At 55.6% G+C, this 17569-nt stretch overlaps 1 protein-coding gene across 8 annotated transcripts in view; it reads right to left on the bottom strand.

Annotated features, from left to right (window-relative positions):
- Positions 1–3: 3 nt before the first annotated feature.
- TCOF1 (treacle ribosome biogenesis factor 1) overlaps positions 4–17569 on the bottom strand; it is a 38538-nt gene continuing 20972 nt past the window's right edge. For 2 of the 8 annotated variants that reach the window (XM_086412441.1, XM_086412444.1), the window contains 11 exons: positions 15294–15404; positions 10927–11110; positions 9539–9675; positions 7215–7319; positions 6547–6784; positions 5980–6062; positions 5275–5455; positions 2706–3245; positions 1969–2066; positions 1189–1232; positions 4–389 (listed from right to left, as the gene is read on the bottom strand). In XM_086412441.1, the coding sequence (XP_086268567.1) occupies positions 1206–1232; positions 1969–2066; positions 2706–3245; positions 5275–5455; positions 5980–6062; positions 6547–6784; positions 7215–7319; positions 9539–9675; positions 10927–11110; positions 15294–15404 (1704 nt within the window). In that variant the 3' untranslated portion in view covers positions 4–389; positions 1189–1205. Of the gene's footprint in view, positions 390–1188; positions 1233–1968; positions 2067–2705; positions 3246–5274; positions 5456–5979; positions 6063–6546; positions 6785–7214; positions 7320–9538; positions 9676–10926; positions 11111–15293; positions 15405–17569 lie in introns of those variants that run through there. The other 6 variants (XM_086412445.1, XM_086412447.1, XM_086412442.1 and 3 more) reach the window with 5 other exon arrangements.

Raw genomic sequence — 17569 nt, 5'->3', positions numbered from 1 at the left:
ACCTTTCCTTCAAGTCTTTTATTTTCTGAGTTCTTACAAAAAAACCCATACAAACAAAAAAGGAAAAAACTGACAAAAGGAGGACAAAGCCTCAGCATCAGCCGGAGACCGGGGCATGAAGGAGCCACAGACTGAGCCTCACTGGGTCTACAGAGCAGAGGCAGAAAGCCTTGAGGCCTCTGGGCATGTTGGAGCTGAGAAGGGAGGGGCAGGTCACTTAAAAAAATATATATATACTGTACACGTCCATCCATCCGAGGCATCCTGCATTGGAGAGAATTCAGTGAGCAGAGGTCATGGAGCCAGGCAGGCTTCTTCCTCCTCAGACCAGCCTCTCTGCAGGGCTCGCTGGTTTGGCCAGCATGGACATCGCAGCTGGCCATCGTCTTCTGGGGAGCAAGGGGAAGTTAAAAATTCAATTCCCACCCTTGGTGGGCAGAGGGAAGAAGCATGGGGCTGGCCACCACTTGGCTAAGAAATCCCTGGGAGAAGAAGATATAAGACTTCCCCAACTTTTTCTCTACCAAGGAGAACAAAATCAAATCAAAAGCTCTCCCCATGCAGGAGAGGAGCATTAACTAACCACAGTGGATACCTGGTGGTGCTGACTGTGTCCCAGGAACTGGGACAAGGGCTTCAGAGCTTAGCTTCTCTGAAGCCTCACCACCTGCCCAGGCCTGTATCACCCTGTTTACAGCAGGCTGGGGCTCCCTCAGCTAGGCGGAGCATTCCACCCTTTCACCACCACCTGGGAAGCACAGAGGATCAGAATGGCTTGCTTTGAGTAAAACATGTTACTTCCCATGAGGAAAGGCCCTCGAATTACAAAATTAGAAAGAAAGGAATGACAGTGGCGAAGGAGACTGAGCTGTCCCCGACCTCAAGCCTTACCCTCATGTACAAGGATTAAGCATGCCAGTGTGCCCCTCCCCCACCACACCCCAGCAACCCCCCTCCCTCCACCCGAGCAACTCAGTGGTGGTCACTGTCCAGACTCTCCTGGATCCTTGACTCTGCAGCTCTGATTCCCGGCATCACCCACTGCCCTTGAGGAACTGAACCCTCTTTCTCCAAAACCCCTTCCCTGAGGCCCACCCCCGAGGCCCAGTCTCGCTCCCGAGGACCACGGTGGGTGCTGGAGCTGACCTCCCGCCCTCTCCAGCAGGGGTTCCCAGGCCAGGAGTGTACCTGCCGCCTGGCGTCCCTCAGACGGTTTGCTCTGCCATCTTCTTCTGTGAAGAGAGAAGCAGGAGAGGCTCTTGGACCTGAAGTGTCTCCCCACCCACGCCACCCCCACCAGGAGGGGCTACGACAGTTCCCTCCCGAGGCTCTGTGGCTCCCCCAGAACAGATACTGGGGACACACAGATCCTGAGGGTGCGGAGGGTGCCCCTGAGCCTTGGAGGATGGAGCCCAAGACTCTGCAGCAGCAGATGCTCGGATTTTCTAACCATGACTGTGGCCTTGCTAGCCATGTTGAGAACCGCATCTGGGTATGAGGAGCTGAGGGCCCCTGGTCAGGCGGTCGGCCCTTGACACGCATGACGCAGATGGTGAGTGTTTCTGCCGTGGGGATACCCCGCCAGCTGGGGCACACACATCCAAGGGAACCTTTTCTCTCACCCAGAAACCTGCACAGCCTAGCTAGTCTCCCGACCCCAGGGGGGCTTCTCTTTTCTTCACTTGTCATAATAGCCTCCTACCTCACAGGCAAGACAGGGCCGCTCCATGGCTCCCACATGCACAGACCTTGGGCCCCTCAGGGTGGGCCCACCTCCTAGCTCTTCTCTAGTGTCTCACAATACACACGCTCCTGTTCGGGACCCTGAGAACGGTAGGGGCACAGGGATTGGGTCTGGCTTATCCCACCCCCAACCCTGACATCCAGAGGCTGGGGCGGATCACATTCACCTGGGGACTGGGTCTGGGTCCCCTTTTCTAGCCCAAGACTCCTTGGGACTCACTCTACCTTTCTCTTCTTTTTCTTCTGTGATGGTGAGCCAGGGTCTTTGGTTGAGGCCTTTTTTACTTTCTTCTTCTTTTCCTTTTTCTCCTTGTCTTTTTTTTCTAAGGGAAGAAAGTAAAATTGCTAAACCACAGATGTTAATCTTAAGGGTTGGGGTCAAAGTGGGCAGACTGGGCAGGTCTCCAGAGGCCCTAGAGCTCTCTCCTCTCTATGCCCCACACCCTGGGGAGCCATCGAAGCACAAGTCTTTTGATTTCTGCCCCCATGGAAGCCCTGGACTGTTACCATTTTAACTCACTTTGTAAAATTTCTACACTGATTTTAAAAAGACACTTTCAATCTGTAAAATGGGAATGAGTGATCACCCATCAGACAGGACTGTGGTGGGGGTTAAACGTGGCCTGGCTGCACGAGGACTCCAGCACAGAATGCAGCAAGGGGCAGCTGCTACCCAGGAGCCTGGACCCCAGGAGCCTGGGCTGCCAGCGTGCGTGGCTGTGGCTGCCGTGAGGGAGCGCAGGGCTCTGCGAGCAGAACACGCCCTGCAGCTGTGAGCGCCATCCTGGTGGTGGTGGCCCCACTGCTCCAGGACCTGGTTCTGGCTTTGCCCATCCTGCTCCCAAGACGGACAAGACATTCTCAGCCCTCTCTGTGCTGGCTGAGGGCCACCCACCTGAGTGGTGACTGACAGCCCTCAGCAGGACCAGGGAAGTGTGCTTTGGGCTGCAGCAGGCACTTACTCTTGTCAGATTTCTTCTTCTCTTTCTTCATCTTAAGGTTGCCGTGGTCTCCCCCGTCACCCTTCGGAGTCCCCAGCTCCCCTACTGGCTTCTCCTTGGCCCCTTGAGAGCTGGGAGACTCCTTCTCCTTCTTCTCCTTGACGTCACCACTTGCTCTGTCCTTCTTGGATTTCCCTTTGACAGTCCTGGGGGCCTTTTCTGAGGAGACCACATGCTCCCCACCATCCGCAGCTGCCAGCTGCTTCTTTTTCTTGTTCTTGGGGGCCTTGGGGGCTGTCTGGTCTTCGGACAGCTTCCGCTTATGGCCCAGGCGGCCCTTCCGGCTGCCTTCCTTGGCGGTGTCCACGGCCTTCTTCCTCTCCTGCTCCAGCAGCTCCGTGAGCACCTTCGCCACCGAGGCCTGCACCTGCGCCTCGCTCAGGGGCCAGGGCTCACTCAGGAGGCGCTGGGTGATGTTGCTCTGCAGCGCCAGCATGGAGGCCGGGGGACTCCCGGGCCCCTTCCCGGGCTTTTGAGGTGTGGCACCAGCCTCTTTTCTGCCTGTGGAGAGAGGACCCGGGGTCATGGACCTGAGAGAATCGGGGACTAGACCTCTGGTGGCATGAAAGCCAAGGGGGTCCAGCATGACCTGACATTCTCTGATGTGGTACAGATGGGACCAGGGAACCCGCTGGGTCTCCTGCCCACACCTCTCCACCTGCTTCTAACTTACAGCTCTTTTCATGTCTCCTCACACTGAAAACTCAAGTTCAGGCTGGAAATTAACTCCAGCATGTTAATCAAAGGGCTTGTAGTATTAGTTGCTCAGCTGTGTCCAACTCTGAGACCCCACGGACTGTAGCCCACCAGGCTCCTCTGTCCATGGAGTTCTCCAGGCAAGAATACTGGAGTGGGTTGCCATTTCCTTCTCCAAAAGGGCTTGTAATCCGCCAACAAATCAAAGAATCTATGGGACAGGATAGACGGCACCTTTCAGTCAGGAGCCCAGGGCAGGGAGACAGGATGCCGGGGCCCTGGGTCTGAAAACCAAATTCAGTTCCCTATTTATAAAATGAGGCATTGGATGAACACTGAATCCCCTCACTGTTCTAAACCACAGATGCATAAAAAAAAAGCCAAGGTCATGTAGCCATCCAACTTATGCCCACTTGTACCCTGGAGGTCTGTAGCCCTCTGCGGTCAGGGGTCCAGGTGGCTTGGCCTGGGGGTGGGGGGTGCAGAGAATACGCACATGGTGGCTGACTAAGCAGGTTTACTGCTGCCAGAGCGACTTCTGCTGCAGCCTTTGTTTAGAATTTTCCACGCCTCTGCTCTCCTTTGATAATTGTGTGCTGACTACACGTGTGAAAAAAACCTTCCACAGCCCCCTCTAAAATGTCTCCTTGTCACACCCGCCTCTCACAAAGAGAACACTGGGGAAGAAAATGAGCAATGACTCCTCTTGCTGACCCAGCACTGGGCAAGCTGCAGCTAGAGGCCCCAGGACTGGGGGCTGAGCATATGTCCCGGCACTGCCCCAACTTCGCAGGTCCCTTTGGGGTCTCACAGAACAAGAGTGGCGACACCCTGGGCTCTGGGAGGTGCTGGTAGCTTGGCCCTGGCTCCATGTGGGGAGGATAAAGCTGTTCCCTTCAGGGTGCAGTGGGAACTGCAGCAGCTCTGGCTCCAGAGCCCCAGGGGGGCTGGGGAGGTGGGCAGAGGGGGGTCCCAGGGCAGAGGGAGGCCCACTTCAGTCCTTTGGTGCTTCGTGGCAAGAACAGGAGTCAGCTAGAGAAGGGAGCCAAGGAGAGCACAGGGTGCCTCAGCAACCCACTTCTCTGCCTCCTGTCTACCACACACCCTAGAATGCCAAGGCCAGGGAACCTTGAGAGCTGGCCCAGGCAGACCCTCTGAGACACCTGTCCCAGAGTGCTGGCACAGTCAGCAGTGGCTGATACCTAGGCCAGGTGACCTGAGCACTCGAGTCTGCCCTCCAAACACCACGAGACTTTCTCCACATGTGCCATTTTCTGTATGTGCCACCAATGGATCCACCAACCCCTGCCCTGTATGGTTAGGGCACCAAGGTCCAGAGTTGCCATGGGCTTGTCTGAGGCTTCAGAGCATGTCAGTCCTTTGCCTGCGGTCTTCACCATGTGCAGAAGACTTCTTCAAACGTGACCCCATCTTCTGTCTGAGCTATCCCAAGTACCTACACCCTGTACCAGGAGCCCACTTGTTAGGAAGAAAAGTCAACAGGAACAGCTAGAGAGAGCCGAGGCCTACCCTGTGAGTCCAGGTGCACATCCTCTAAGGTAGGGATCAGCCTACACGGTGCACCAGCATCCCTCGGGGCTGGATAACCCGACCTCCGGGTGGCCCTAGGCTACAGGAGCCAGACTCTAGGGCACAGGCCCCTGCACTTTTGACGTGCACCTCCAGGCCTGATGTAGCGGTACCAGACCTCACCTGGGGAGGCCCTGCTGGCAGACAGGACCATGTTGGTGGGACTGCTCCTGAGGGAGGCAAAGGGGCTCCTTGCCTTGTTCTTCCACATCCTGCTGTGTCCTTCCTGAGGCCCTCGACTCACCTGTTTTAGGGGACATGGTGCCTGCTGCTTGTTGGGGCTCCACTTCCTGCTTGCCCTCTGGGGCATCTCTGGTGGCCGGAGTAGAGGAAACAGAGGGGCTGGCGTCTGGTTTGGGAGCGGCCTTTGAAGTCTTGGAACCAGCTGGAGTCAGCCCAGGAGTCACAAAACCTGAGAGGAGAGACTGAAGAAGCCCAGTGTGAAGAAGCCCAGCAGTGCATGGCCCACTAGAGGAGCTCAGCCCCGGGACCCTCAGGCCAGCTGGGCGGCGGGCACACAGCCCTGTGTACATACCTCCTGCACTACTATAATTAATACATATTTTAAATGGGCTCATTTAAAAAGGAAACTTATTACTAATGCAAAGGAAAAGCCCTAGCACTTGCCACATACAGATGATAACCTTAAAAGAAATCCCATCTGTTACCTGTTAGAGAATGTTTTTATCTGGAGATCACCTAAAATCAAGGTAAACCCTTTCTATAGACTCTAAGAGTCTGCTTCTCACAGCTTTATGCTGAAGTGGGACCTCAGGAGAGGAGCCATGCAGTCAGGACCCTGCCCAGGGCCCCTGGAAAGAGGACGGGCCTGGTCCCAGACCCATGACCCAGGGCATGGCCTCAGCCTACAACTGCATGGTAGGTTAGAGCCTGGCCTGGGGCTCCCACCTCAAGGCTCCAGACTGCCAGCCCCTTCCCTTGCAGTTACCTGGGAAGGTGCCACCACCTCGTCGTCACTGGACTCTGTTGTGGTCTCTTCCACCAAGGTCTCCCTCCTGGAGGGGGCTGGGCCTACGGGAGAAGCACAGGTAACTGTTGGGAACCCCGGGTTCCCTCTGCCCGCTGGACAGGTCAGAGCGCTCCGGGAGCAGGAGGGCCCCGAGGTGGCCTGGTCCCTCTTTACGTGCCTCACCCTCTGATCTAAGGCATCATCTGCCCCTCATTGCTCCCTTCCATGGTCTATTGCTATTCACAGCATTTCCAGTGAGACACCTGCATGCACAAACCTTCTAATCCCCAAGAGAGGTATGGTCTTGGGAATCTGGGGATCAGTCAGGGAAGCCTGATCCCAAAAGGTTGGGCATGGCCAAACAGTCAAGTAAAAACGTTGTTCATGTTGTGTGGACCAATTTGGTCATGGGGTTGTATAGCTGGGTAACTGAGGTCCTGCATGAGATGCCTAGGTCAAAGTCGTAGAACATGGGCAGATACAGAGCAGAGACCTGAGCCCAGGGCTCCACCAGGTCCTCCAGCATTTCTCTCCCAGGAGCCTCACCTGGCCTGTGGGCTGACGGGGCCGCCTGGGACCCCTTGGCATCGTCCTCGCTCCCTGAAGAGCTGCTGTTGCTGTCATCTGAGGTTGCAGGGGCCTTGGCTGTGGGGTGCCCCGAGGGAGTGGCTGTGGCCTGCTGAGCTGTAGGAACCTCAGGCTTTCTGAGCTTGTTGGCCATTCTGACCTGGGTAGGGGTGCTCTGGGGACTTGCCGTGGAGAGTGTTCCCACAGCACTGTCAGTCTGATTTGAGGAAAGGAGAGAGAATAGAAAGGGAAAATTAGGGGAAATAAGATCTGGTGCTTACTGAATACCTCAGGGAAGGGCCAGGCACCACTAGAGGCTTCACACACAGGCCCCATTTAATTCTCCCACTACTCTCTAGGATGGGCAGTGGGAGACTCCCTGGCAGTGATTAGGACTCCAGGATTTCACTGCTGAGCGCCTGGGTTCAATCCCTGGTTAGGGAACTAAGACCCCTCAAAAAGAAAGTTTGGGTGCGGGGGCATGCACAGTAGAAGCCTGGGAAGGTGAATGCGCATGCTGAGGTCACAGGGTAGCTAAATGCTGGCGCTGGGACTTGGGCCCTTGCCTGCACCCTGCCTTCTACCTCCTGTGTCTCTGAACACTATCCCCTCCGGGGTGAGGCCTGGCCCCCGACTCCCCAGCTCACCCCACTTGAAGACGGGGTCTTGGCAGCAGGAGATTGGGCCTCACTGGCTTTCTGGGCAAGAACCTTCAGGGCAGCCTGTGTCAGCGGGAGGTTCCTCTTGGTCACCTGTGAAAGGCAAAGGTGAGGAGCCAGCCTGGCTCCATGTAGACAGGACCCTGCCCAGGGCCCCCAGAAAGAGGACGGGCCCAGACCCATGACCCAGGGGCTGGCCTCAGCCTAAGACTGCACGGGTGGGTGAGAGCCTGGCCTGGGGCTCCCAGGTTCTTGGCATGCCATCTAGGCCACACCCTGGTCACATCCTGCCCGGCTCGGGTAGGAGGGGACCCATAGCTGCCAGAGGAACCTGGAGGTGGAGTGGAGAGCTGAGGGGCGGTCGAAGGGGTACTGCCACTGACTGGGCAGAAAATAAGCTAACAGTATCATTATCAGAGGATCCACAGACAGCTCCCAGCCCAGGGGAGGGAAGGGGCTCAGGCCCCCCGGAGGCTCCACCCCTGAGTCTGAGCCTCTAGACTAGTGGCTGCAACAGACTCCTCAATAGGCTCCCTGGGGCCACTCCTGTTTCCCACACCTGCCAGCAGCCAAGGAGAGAATGGAACGAGAACTGGGTGTGATCCCTTGTTAAAACCTCCAGGCCCCCTTCAGCCCTCACCATGGGCCATGAGGCCTGGCCCCTCTGCCCCTGCTTCCCTACCTTCTCCCAGCTCTCACACCCCAAGCGCTCCCCCAGAGGCTTCTGCGCCTGGGTCTCCCTGCCTGGAGGGCTCCCCAGCTTGCCCAGGCCTGGCTGCTTCTCTGGCCCCAGCGTTGTGTCCTCTGGGAGGCCACCCCGGCCTATCCTTTCTAAGTCAAGTCATCCCACTGTTTCTTGCTTATATCAATATTACTCCCTTCAAAGCACCCACCAGTTGGGGTGAGTACTTTAACTCTCGGTCTCCTTGCTTAATGGCTGTCCCCCGCCTTGGGAATTCCATGAGGGCAGGGCCCCTCCCTGTCTTCTTCCTGCTGTACCCCCAGTTCCCAGCATGGACAGATGCTCAGCACCATCTGCTGGCTGAAAGGCCAAATGGATGCAGGTTGGTGGGTGCAGTGACCACAATCCAGCCACCCACTCAGCAACCATGCTCCCAGGAAGCTCTTTTTGGGTCAGAGGTCGTGATGAGCCCCAATGAGTGGCGGTGCCCAAGTCCTGCTTTGGCCTATCCAGCTCTCACTCCCACCATCTCAGGAAAAAAGGGGGCGGGTGCAAGGGCTTGGGAAAACAAATGGCTATGGCCCCACGAGCAATGGGCCCAGAAACAATGAACTAGGATCCAGGAGCCCTGGGTTCCAACCCTGCCTGATCCTGGACACGCCTCGACCCTCTTGCTGAGGGCGTGGTGCTCAGCTCCATCGTTTGAACAATGAGCCATTAACTCTCCCCTGCTTGGTTTTTAGGTTCCAGCAAGGACCCGACTCGGAGAAGGCAATGGCACCCCACTCCAGTACTCTTGCCTGGAAAATCCCATGGACAGAGGAGCCTGGTAGGCTACAGTCCACGGGGTCACTAAGAGTCGGACATGACTGAGCGACTTCACTTTCTCTTTTCACTTTCATGCATTGGAGAAGGAAATGGCAACCCACTCCAGTGTTCTTGCCTGGAGAATCCCAGGGACGGGGAGGCCTGGTGGGCTGCTGTCTATGGGGTCACACAGAGTCGGACACGACTGAAGTGACTTAGCATAGCATAGCATAGCAAGGACCCGACTGAGTGATTTCACTTTCTTTTCACTTTCATGCCTTGGAGAAGGAAATGGCAACCCACTCCAGTGTTCTTGCCTGGAGAATCCCAGGGACGGGGGAGCCTGGTGAGCTGCTGTCTATGGGGTCGCACAGAGTCGGACACGACTGAAGCGACTTAGAAGCAGCAGCAGCAGCAGCAGCAGCAGCAGCAGCAGCAGCAGCAGCAGCAAGGACCAAAGAAATAAAAATGCACTGAAAATAGTGAAGGCTAGGAAGAACACTACTGGTCACTATGATGAACATTAACAAAGGGCAACTTTTGTTCACAGCAAACCGTGAGAGAAAAATCAAACCAAAAGCCTGATATTGTTGGAGAAGCTGCTGGAGTCATGCTGGTTCTTCCCGGGGGGCTACATGCCAGAGGACGCTTCCTGACCTTCGGGGGCACGGATCAGGGCTATGGCCAGGCCCAGAAAGGCCCTGGCTTCCACGGGGTGGGTGAGAGCAACTACAGTGCCACCCAGCAACCCTGAGTGGAAGTGGTGTTGAGGAGGGGCCCCTCAGCCCGCTGGCCCGGCAGAGCCCCCTTGCCCACCAGGTACCTGAGTGGCTGAGGCCTCCTGCTTCTTGCCTTCAGACCCCTGACTTGTGTCCTCACTGCTGGGAGCCCCCACCACACTGGCTCTGAGGGCCGCCTTTGGGGGTGCCATGGGCACAGTCACCACGCTGGTCCTAGTGGCTGGGATGGAGGGGGAGGGGGTATGTCAGGGCTGAGAAGCCCCGTGGCCTCCTCCAAGCAGCAAAACCCGCTCTATCAAGCCCATCCTGGAACCTCATGCAGTGCCCAGGGCCCATGTGCTAGAAGCCCCTTAAACTCCCTCCCAAGCCTTCCAGGCAGGAGCGGCTGCTGTCTCCATGTTTTATAAGGAGATGAGATGGCAGCTGTGGGCAACACCCCAGGCCTTTTCCTCAGCCCCTCCCCTCCTGCAGTCCCCCTCGCTGGCTAAGAGGACAGGCAGAGCACTGGAGCCAAACACGACTCTGCACATTTAAAACCCTCTCTCTTAGAAAAGCCTTGGTCATGTGTAGAGGCTCAATCACATGTGTTCACTGCAGCACTGTTTGTAACAGCCCAACACCCCAAATAAAATCCTTAGCTTCCTCCACCTCAACACTGGCTGAAAAAACTGCAGGATTCCCAGGTGACCACTCTGTAGCCAGTGGGGATCACGCTGTAACTACGGAACGTCACAACATACCAAGATTACTGAGCATATGTACAGTATGGTCTCACTAAAAATACTCAGTGTACCTTTGGTGTTTGTAAAGTTAATAGCTATAAAATGTTAACAGTGATTATTTTGGACAGTGGGATTACAAGTGATGCTTTTTCTTTTGTGCTAATCTGCATTTCTTAATAAACCCGCCAAGATCAGGTATTAATATCCTCATCAAAAAGTGTCCTGGTAACAACACCGATAATGATTACCCGTTTCCTTGCTATCACTGTCGGAATCAGATTGTCGAAAGTCAAAGAAAACCCAGATCTGGTCTTGTCTCCAGGAACTCCTCCCTACACCTCTCTGTTTAGGGATTACTTGACCTCCTTCACATGCCACCAGGAATGAGAGGCTCACTACCCTGCAGCCCTCTCCAAGTTCAGTCAGCCAGCTGTTACAAGGCTCCTCCTGAACTACAAACCTGGTCAATGCAGCTTCGAGTCTCTAGTCTGGGTTCTACCTTTTGGAGCCCACACAGAGAAGCCCTGGCACAGTTATTGCTCAAGCCAGATCCTCATGGGAATGAGCCAACATAGGGTCGAGACCTTGCCCTAAGCCCCTCCAGACCAACTACTTGCTGAGACTCAGCCAGTGTCTTCTCCCTTTGGCACCTCAATGGATGTGTGTGCGCGTGTGTGCGTGTATGTGTGTGTGCACACGCCTGGCAGCTGCAGCCAGGGAGTCAGCCCTGCAGTGTGGCCCGTGCTCACCAGGAGTCGGGCACTGTGTAGCGGGGATCACGTCCTCGTCCTCGCTCTCAGAGGAGCTCCTGGCTGTGCTCTCCGAGGCCTGAGCCTTCCTCAGGGTGCCTGTAGCCTGCGCTTGGGCGGGGGTAGCAGCTGGACCAGCTGGACTACGATTAGGGTCGACAAAAATCAGAGGGGTTTTAATCACCTTGAAAAACAAAAACAAAACACACCCCCCCAGTGATTAACAGCTTGGCCAGGGGAAAGGGAAGGTGGGTAGGGGAGGGTGTCACAAGGCAAGGGTTCCAGAGAGCTCGCAAGGCTCTGCCAGCTCACTCCCAGCCCAGGTACCCGCCAAGACCCTGCACAGCACCTCAGAGCTCACAGGAGCCCACCCAACCCTCAGAGGAACCCCTGAGATCAGCAGTATCAACTCCATCATACAGATGGGAAAACCACAAGTCCTGAGGGGAGGGACAGTTGCCCAAGGTCACAGAGCCTAACTGAAGCCAAGTCAGGCCCAGAATGTGGAGGTCAGGCTCCTTCCTCTCGCTGACTTCAGAGACACACACCTGCTGTGCGGGGCACTCTGAGCAATGCCCCGTTAGCTGCCTGACGGTTCGCCTAGGGGGATGTTCACAGTCTAGTTGCCCCCATGCCCAAGACTCTGATGCCGCCTCCTGCCAGGACACAGGAATGTGGCCCAAACTACACGGGCCCAGGATCTTCAACAAGTAAACTGCTCAGGGAAAACCAACTAAGACCAAAGGGACCCAATGTAGCCAGTGGCCCTTGTCTAGATTCCTATTTGACCAGATACAGAAAACGTCATGAGGCAACTGGGGAAATGGGGACGCTGACTAGGTGGGCCAACTTTTTAATGACTGTGCTTTAAAGAAAAGAAAAAAAGGAGGAATCTAGTGGTGTTGGGGAAGAGAGTGAAGATGTGGATGAACCAAGACTGGTCACAAGTCCAGAACTACCAAAGCTGGGATGGTGACTGGCGACTCTACACTGTTCTAGCTTGGGGCATGCTCTGCATTTTCCAGTAAGACACTGAAAAAAAAGAGAAAAAAGTAACACTCCCTGTGGACTCTTGGCGGACGTCTGGGAACCACAGCGCCAGTGAACATGCCCACCGCATAGAAGGACACCCAGGGAGCCTATGTTCCACTCCCCAGAAAGCTGACCTGGTCTGAGTTCTGCCCCCATCCCCTGACCCCACAGGGAGACAGAGTGCAGCAGAAGAACAGAAGGGAGCTGCCCATGGCCATGGTCTGGAACCCAGGTCTCTGCCCACCCCACTGGGCCTGACTTCGCGTCCTCCAGGGTGCTGCGGGAAAGGCAACACAAAATGGAGCAGAAAGGGGCCCGCCCGAGGGGGAAGCTCTGCCGGGCCCGGGCCCTGCCTACCCCTGCCAAACAGCCTCCCCCACAGCCGCTCTGATCTGCCACTTCCAGAGACTTCCTTCCCACGTGATGAAAGAGAGAAGGATGGAAGTGGGAGAAGGCTTTCAGTTGAGGGAGGGGGGATCTATATATATGTGAGAAGACAGAGGAACAGATTGTCGGGGATGAAGAGAGGCAGCGAACCCACTGAGGCAAACAATAGCGTCTGGGATATTAAAAGCAGCTCTGCAGCAGAAGCCTCCGCCCTGCTCTACCTGCCCACGCTGCCCGCCCTGCCTCTGCGCTGGGGTGGGGCACGGAGCCCTGGATGGGAGAGGAGGGTTCAAAGGTGGGGTACATGGAGCATACTTCTGACCCCATCTCTGCCACGACCTCGCCGTGTGGCCCAGCCCGAGATTCGTGAGCCTCACTCTCCCACCTGCTGGAAGGCTCTTAGTAACCCAGTCTGGGCTCTCTCACCAAAGAGCTTCTGGTCTGCTTTGGAAACCACAAAGCACAATACACATGGGATGACAAGGACCTTCTTTCTGGGGTGGGTCAGGAAAGACTCACTGGAAGCGGAAGCAGCCTGAACACCTGGCTGGACCTCCACTCCGCCCCCTGTAGGTGCTGGGCAGTGAGGGCCCAGAGGGAACACACAGTATCCCTTTCTACTGCAGGGGTCAGTGCCTGCAGGACCAAACCCAGTGGCCTTCCAGAAGTCACAGCTGTGCATCACAAGAGTGCCCTCATTCAGGTCATGGCGGGTGGGGGGGCAGTGGGTTGGCCTAGACTGCTGAGCCCAGGGACAAGGGACACAAACACGAGGGGACCTGAGCTCTGGATGGCAGCACTTCTCTGAGGCCTCTCCCAGAACTGTCTGGAGCTGGTAGCACATCCTAGGCCCACACCTGAGGGAGCTGAAAAATCCCACTCCTGGGCATGTGGCCCAGAGCCTCCATGGTTCACCAGCCCTCAGGGAGTCTCACCCCAGGGGTTGAGAGGGCCAGTGGCCTCACCCAGGGTAACCAGCAAACTGGTGTCAGAGCCAGGGCTGGAAGCTGGTCCTCCAAGCACCAGACAGGAACTCCTAGGACCAACCATGCTAGACTTTAGATCTTTGATTTAACACCTTAATTTCAGCTTCTTAGAGGTCTCTTCTTTCTTTCCAACTCACCCTGGAACTCTAAAGGCAAGGCCTTGTCTGTTAAAATTTGGTACCTACCCTAGGCCCTGGCACAGACTCTGGCCTGGGATTAATGCCTACACAACAGGGCTAAGCCATGCAGGGACCATCCCCTGATCTGTCTTTCAGAGCAAAGACATAAGCCCAACCCCTGCAGCGGGGGAGACTAAGGCAGTGAGGGGACCTGGGAATGGACCCACAGCCCCTCTCTGCCTCCCAGCCTGGGGCTCTGCCCACCACCCTGGTATCAATTTCTTACTCTCAGTGATGGGCTAATAATAAAAACAGTGAAACTCACCAGTAGAGAAGTACTTGATAAATGCATAATAACGATAATAATCATAATTAGAGAGCTGGGGATTAAGGAGCTAAAAACCCCCAAAGTTGGGAGGAGGCTGCAGCTCCCCTGGGCTGTGCCGGCTTCCCTGAATCCTTCTGGGGAATGCTCAAAGCGCTGAATTTTTTTCCTTTTTCTTTTCTAACAGGGACTCCAAAACCTTGAGGACTAACGTACCAATTAAATGGTTCAGTTTAAGCATGATGTTCATTTTAATTGTGTTAGTCCGCCCCCACAGAGAAGGGAGAAGCGGCCCCCTCCCTCCCAGCTGTTTAGATTCTGCAGAGAAGGCAGGCTCTGAAAGGCTCCACGGAGAGCCCGAGGGCAGGGCCCGAGCCCCGCTGCCACAGGGAGGGGAGTGTCAGGGCAGGGCCAGGGAGCGAGCAAATACGGACAGCCTGGGTTCTGACACCAGGTCTGTCCCCTTATGACAGCAATGTGATGCCAGGGCAGCTTGTCCAACTTCTCTGGACTTATTCCTTCCTCCTCAAAATGGTAATAAAAGAAGCACCTTTCCTCATAGGGCTGGTCTGGGGATTAAACAGAAAAATGAAAATATGGGGACTAGCACTGTCCTTGGCCCTCAGGAAGGGGCCAACGGTAGATGGAGTTGTTCACAGTTACTCTTCTAATCTGGGCTATTAAGGAGAGAAAGACAGTGAACACCCCAGCACCACGGGTGTGCATGACACCTGACCCTGCTGATGGACTCATCAGTGTGTGATATGACATTTAAGGGGAGCTGGATAGGGAGACCCCACTCATCTGGCGGTTGGGAACTCCGGCATCTCTGAAGGACCTGGCGGCAGCTTCTAGTACCTTGGGGCTAGGGGAGGACAGAGGGCAGTGCGGGCTGTGGGAAAGGCCTGGGGCTCACACAGAAACCCAGATTCCTGCCAGGTGAACGCCAGCAAGCCTCTGGAGCTGGGGAGATGGGGGACTTGGTTCCGCCCTCAGGGGTGGAGCCAGGGGAGGATGGCTGGCAGCGTGTGAAGATGGGCCGTAGCTTCCTGAGCGAGGTCTGGGACCAGGCCCCCGGGGCTCTGACAGACCCTGCAGAGAAGGCTCCTGGGTCCTAACAGGAAGTGGGGTACACATGGAACCAGGGGCCAGTGCCTGCCTCTTCCTGGGCTTCTTACGGGTCATAGGAGTTTGGGAGATCACTCCAGCTTGTTGGGCCTCGATTCCTGACACAGCACGTGCCTCCCGCAGTAAAAGGCTCTCCCTGTCAGGCGGCATGCTGTGTACCTGCGCCTCGGGGCTGTGGGAGCCAACTCTGACCCTCCATTGGCAGGCTCTGCTACCTGCCTCCCAGGGTTATTGTGGAGATGAAAGTGTTAAAAAAAAAGAGAGCTCGGGAAATGGGTAAGTGCTGTAAGTGGGATAGACCTGCCCTCCCCGTGCCCCAGCCCCCGCCATCTCCCAGGCGCATCTGCTCAGCTCTTAGCCTAAGTGCCCTTAGGGACAGGCCCGGCCTACCTGGCTGGACGGCAGGTCCTCATCACTGCTGGTTGAAGACTCCTCTGCTTTCTTCTCCAGGGACGCTGGGGCCAGGGTCTTGCTTGTGGCAGTTTTGGAGCTACCCTCTTTCTGAGGGGACAAGAACATGGTGGGCAAGGGGGCGTTCGTTAGCAGAGAGGAAGCACAACTGAGACCGGTGAGCAACGATCCTCTCTCTCCTGGGAAGATAGCATGACCCCCTTTACACAGTGTGTGCGGCGGGGTGGCCAGCATGCCCCACAGACGCCGGGAACACAGGCCTGCACGCTGCCGATCCTTCCTCCAGAGCTGACTCCAACCGTGAAAGGGATGTGTGAGTCAGGCACTACTAAAACCCAAGGGCAGGCGTGCTGCTGGCGAGGCGTCTGAATGAGAGGTGACAGCCGCCTAGGACAAGGTGGTAGGGGTGAGCCAGAGGCCCCAGCACAGCTCACATCCGGCTGTCACATCCCCAGCTAAAAGCAGGAGCCGGCTGAGAGCAGTTCAACCAGCTGTTATCCTCTCCTGCCAGCCCAAGAATAAATGAGGGGGGCTGGCTGGTGATGGCAGTCAGGAGCCAGAGGAGGACCTAGAGCAGGGACTAAACTGAAAGGTGCTGGTGGCGGAGGGGAGCCCAGGCCAGGGCAGAGGGCAGCTCTGTGCCTCCCCATTGGTGTGAAGGTCCAATTTTTACTACTCAGAAAAGCAGGACCCACACTGCTGGGGCCTCCAGCTTCTTGAACCCACCTGCCAATGCAGGAGAGTTAAGAGACATGGGATTGATCCTTGGGTGGGGAAGGTCCGTTGGAGGAGCGCATGGAGCCCACTCCAGTATCCTTGCCTGGAGAATCCCATGGACAGAGGAGCCTGGTGGGCTACAGCCCATAGTGTTGCAAAGAGTCAGACATGACTTGAGCGACTTAACATGCACAGAATTAATCCATTATTTATTTGGCTATATTGGGTCTTAGTTGCTGCATGTGGGATCTAGTTCCCTGACCACAGGTTGAACCCAGGCCCCAGCACTGGGAGCGCAGAGTCTTAGCCACTGGACCACCAGGGAAGTCCCTGGAGCCTCCAATCTCTCAAGAAAAGCTAGAAGATTCTGATTTGGGCGTGCACTTCCCAATTTTTCCCTGGGTCAACTACAGTGCACACTGCAACAGCCAAGTCCCCATGTCTTCCTTGCTAACACAACCTGTCTCTGTTCTAGTGGCCCCCACCACAGGCTTTGGAGAGGGTGGCCCTTTGTCCCAGCCAATCTCGGGAACTGCAGGCCCCTCATCAGTGAGTGGCTTTTTTTTTTTTTTTTGCAGGGGGAGGGGATGGCAGAGGACAGGTAGAACACATGCCTTAGATCTGGTCAAGGAGCTAAGTGGAGGGGAAGTCAACTGGGGGATTTTCTCTTTAGGAGATGCTGCAGCCCTGCTGTGACAAAGAGGCAGACGAGGCATGGAGAGAGAAGAAATCTGAGTCACCAATGATGCTGAGCTTAAGGGACCACCTTCACAGGAGCCCTACCATGAAACTTCATGCCCTGAGATGACCAACCCCCTTAAGAACCATCTGAGCTCTTGTGAAGTAGCTCTTGTTTTCTCTTGCAGATTAAGATGTCCTGACTGATAGAATAACCTGATTAAAACTTTACAAAAAGCATCACGGTCCAAAACATGGCTAGGACCCTCGTGTCTCATTCTGGCATTTAGGCTCCCATAGATTTTATTGGTTACAAGCAACTAGAAGTGACTGCTGCCTGCAGGACAGCTGGCCTTTGCTGAGCCCACCTGACTTCAAAACCCCTCTCCTTTCCACACTCTCCCATCTCCTCCCTGGGGAGCCTCTCTCCACTTTAGGGTCTAGCGAACCCCAGGTCTTCCTCCAAGCTCAGCTCAATCATCTCATCTACCCTCTCAGACACTCATTTTCCCAGCTCCATCAGGAACATGCTCCAGTAACCCCGTCACCTTGTCTCGCCCTACAGACTACAAGTTCCTTGAAGGCAGGGCCAACGTCTTTCATGCCTTCATCTCTATCAACAAGACACCATGCTCAGTAGTTGATCTGCTATACCGAAGGCAGAGAGGTTAGTGCTATGAGCACTTACACCTCTTGGTGCTTGTTTACTTATGAAGAAAACATATATCTAGGAGGGATTAGAGCTCAGCCTGGAGCAGGGATTGCCAGCTTCCCTTAAGGAATGGAAGATCTAGCCACACATGTCCATTAGGTCACAACTGGCTGGAGCCAAAAGTGGCCATCTTTCTAGTTTGCCCTTG

Source organism: Bos grunniens, chromosome 7, assembly GCF_055505025.1.
Source record: "Bos grunniens cultivar Pamir isolate PY7600 chromosome 7, Bosgru_T2T1.0, whole genome shotgun sequence".
Classification (NCBI taxonomy): Eukaryota; Metazoa; Chordata; class Mammalia; order Artiodactyla; family Bovidae; genus Bos; species Bos grunniens.
This window is presented reverse-complemented; position numbering and strand designations above follow the sequence as displayed.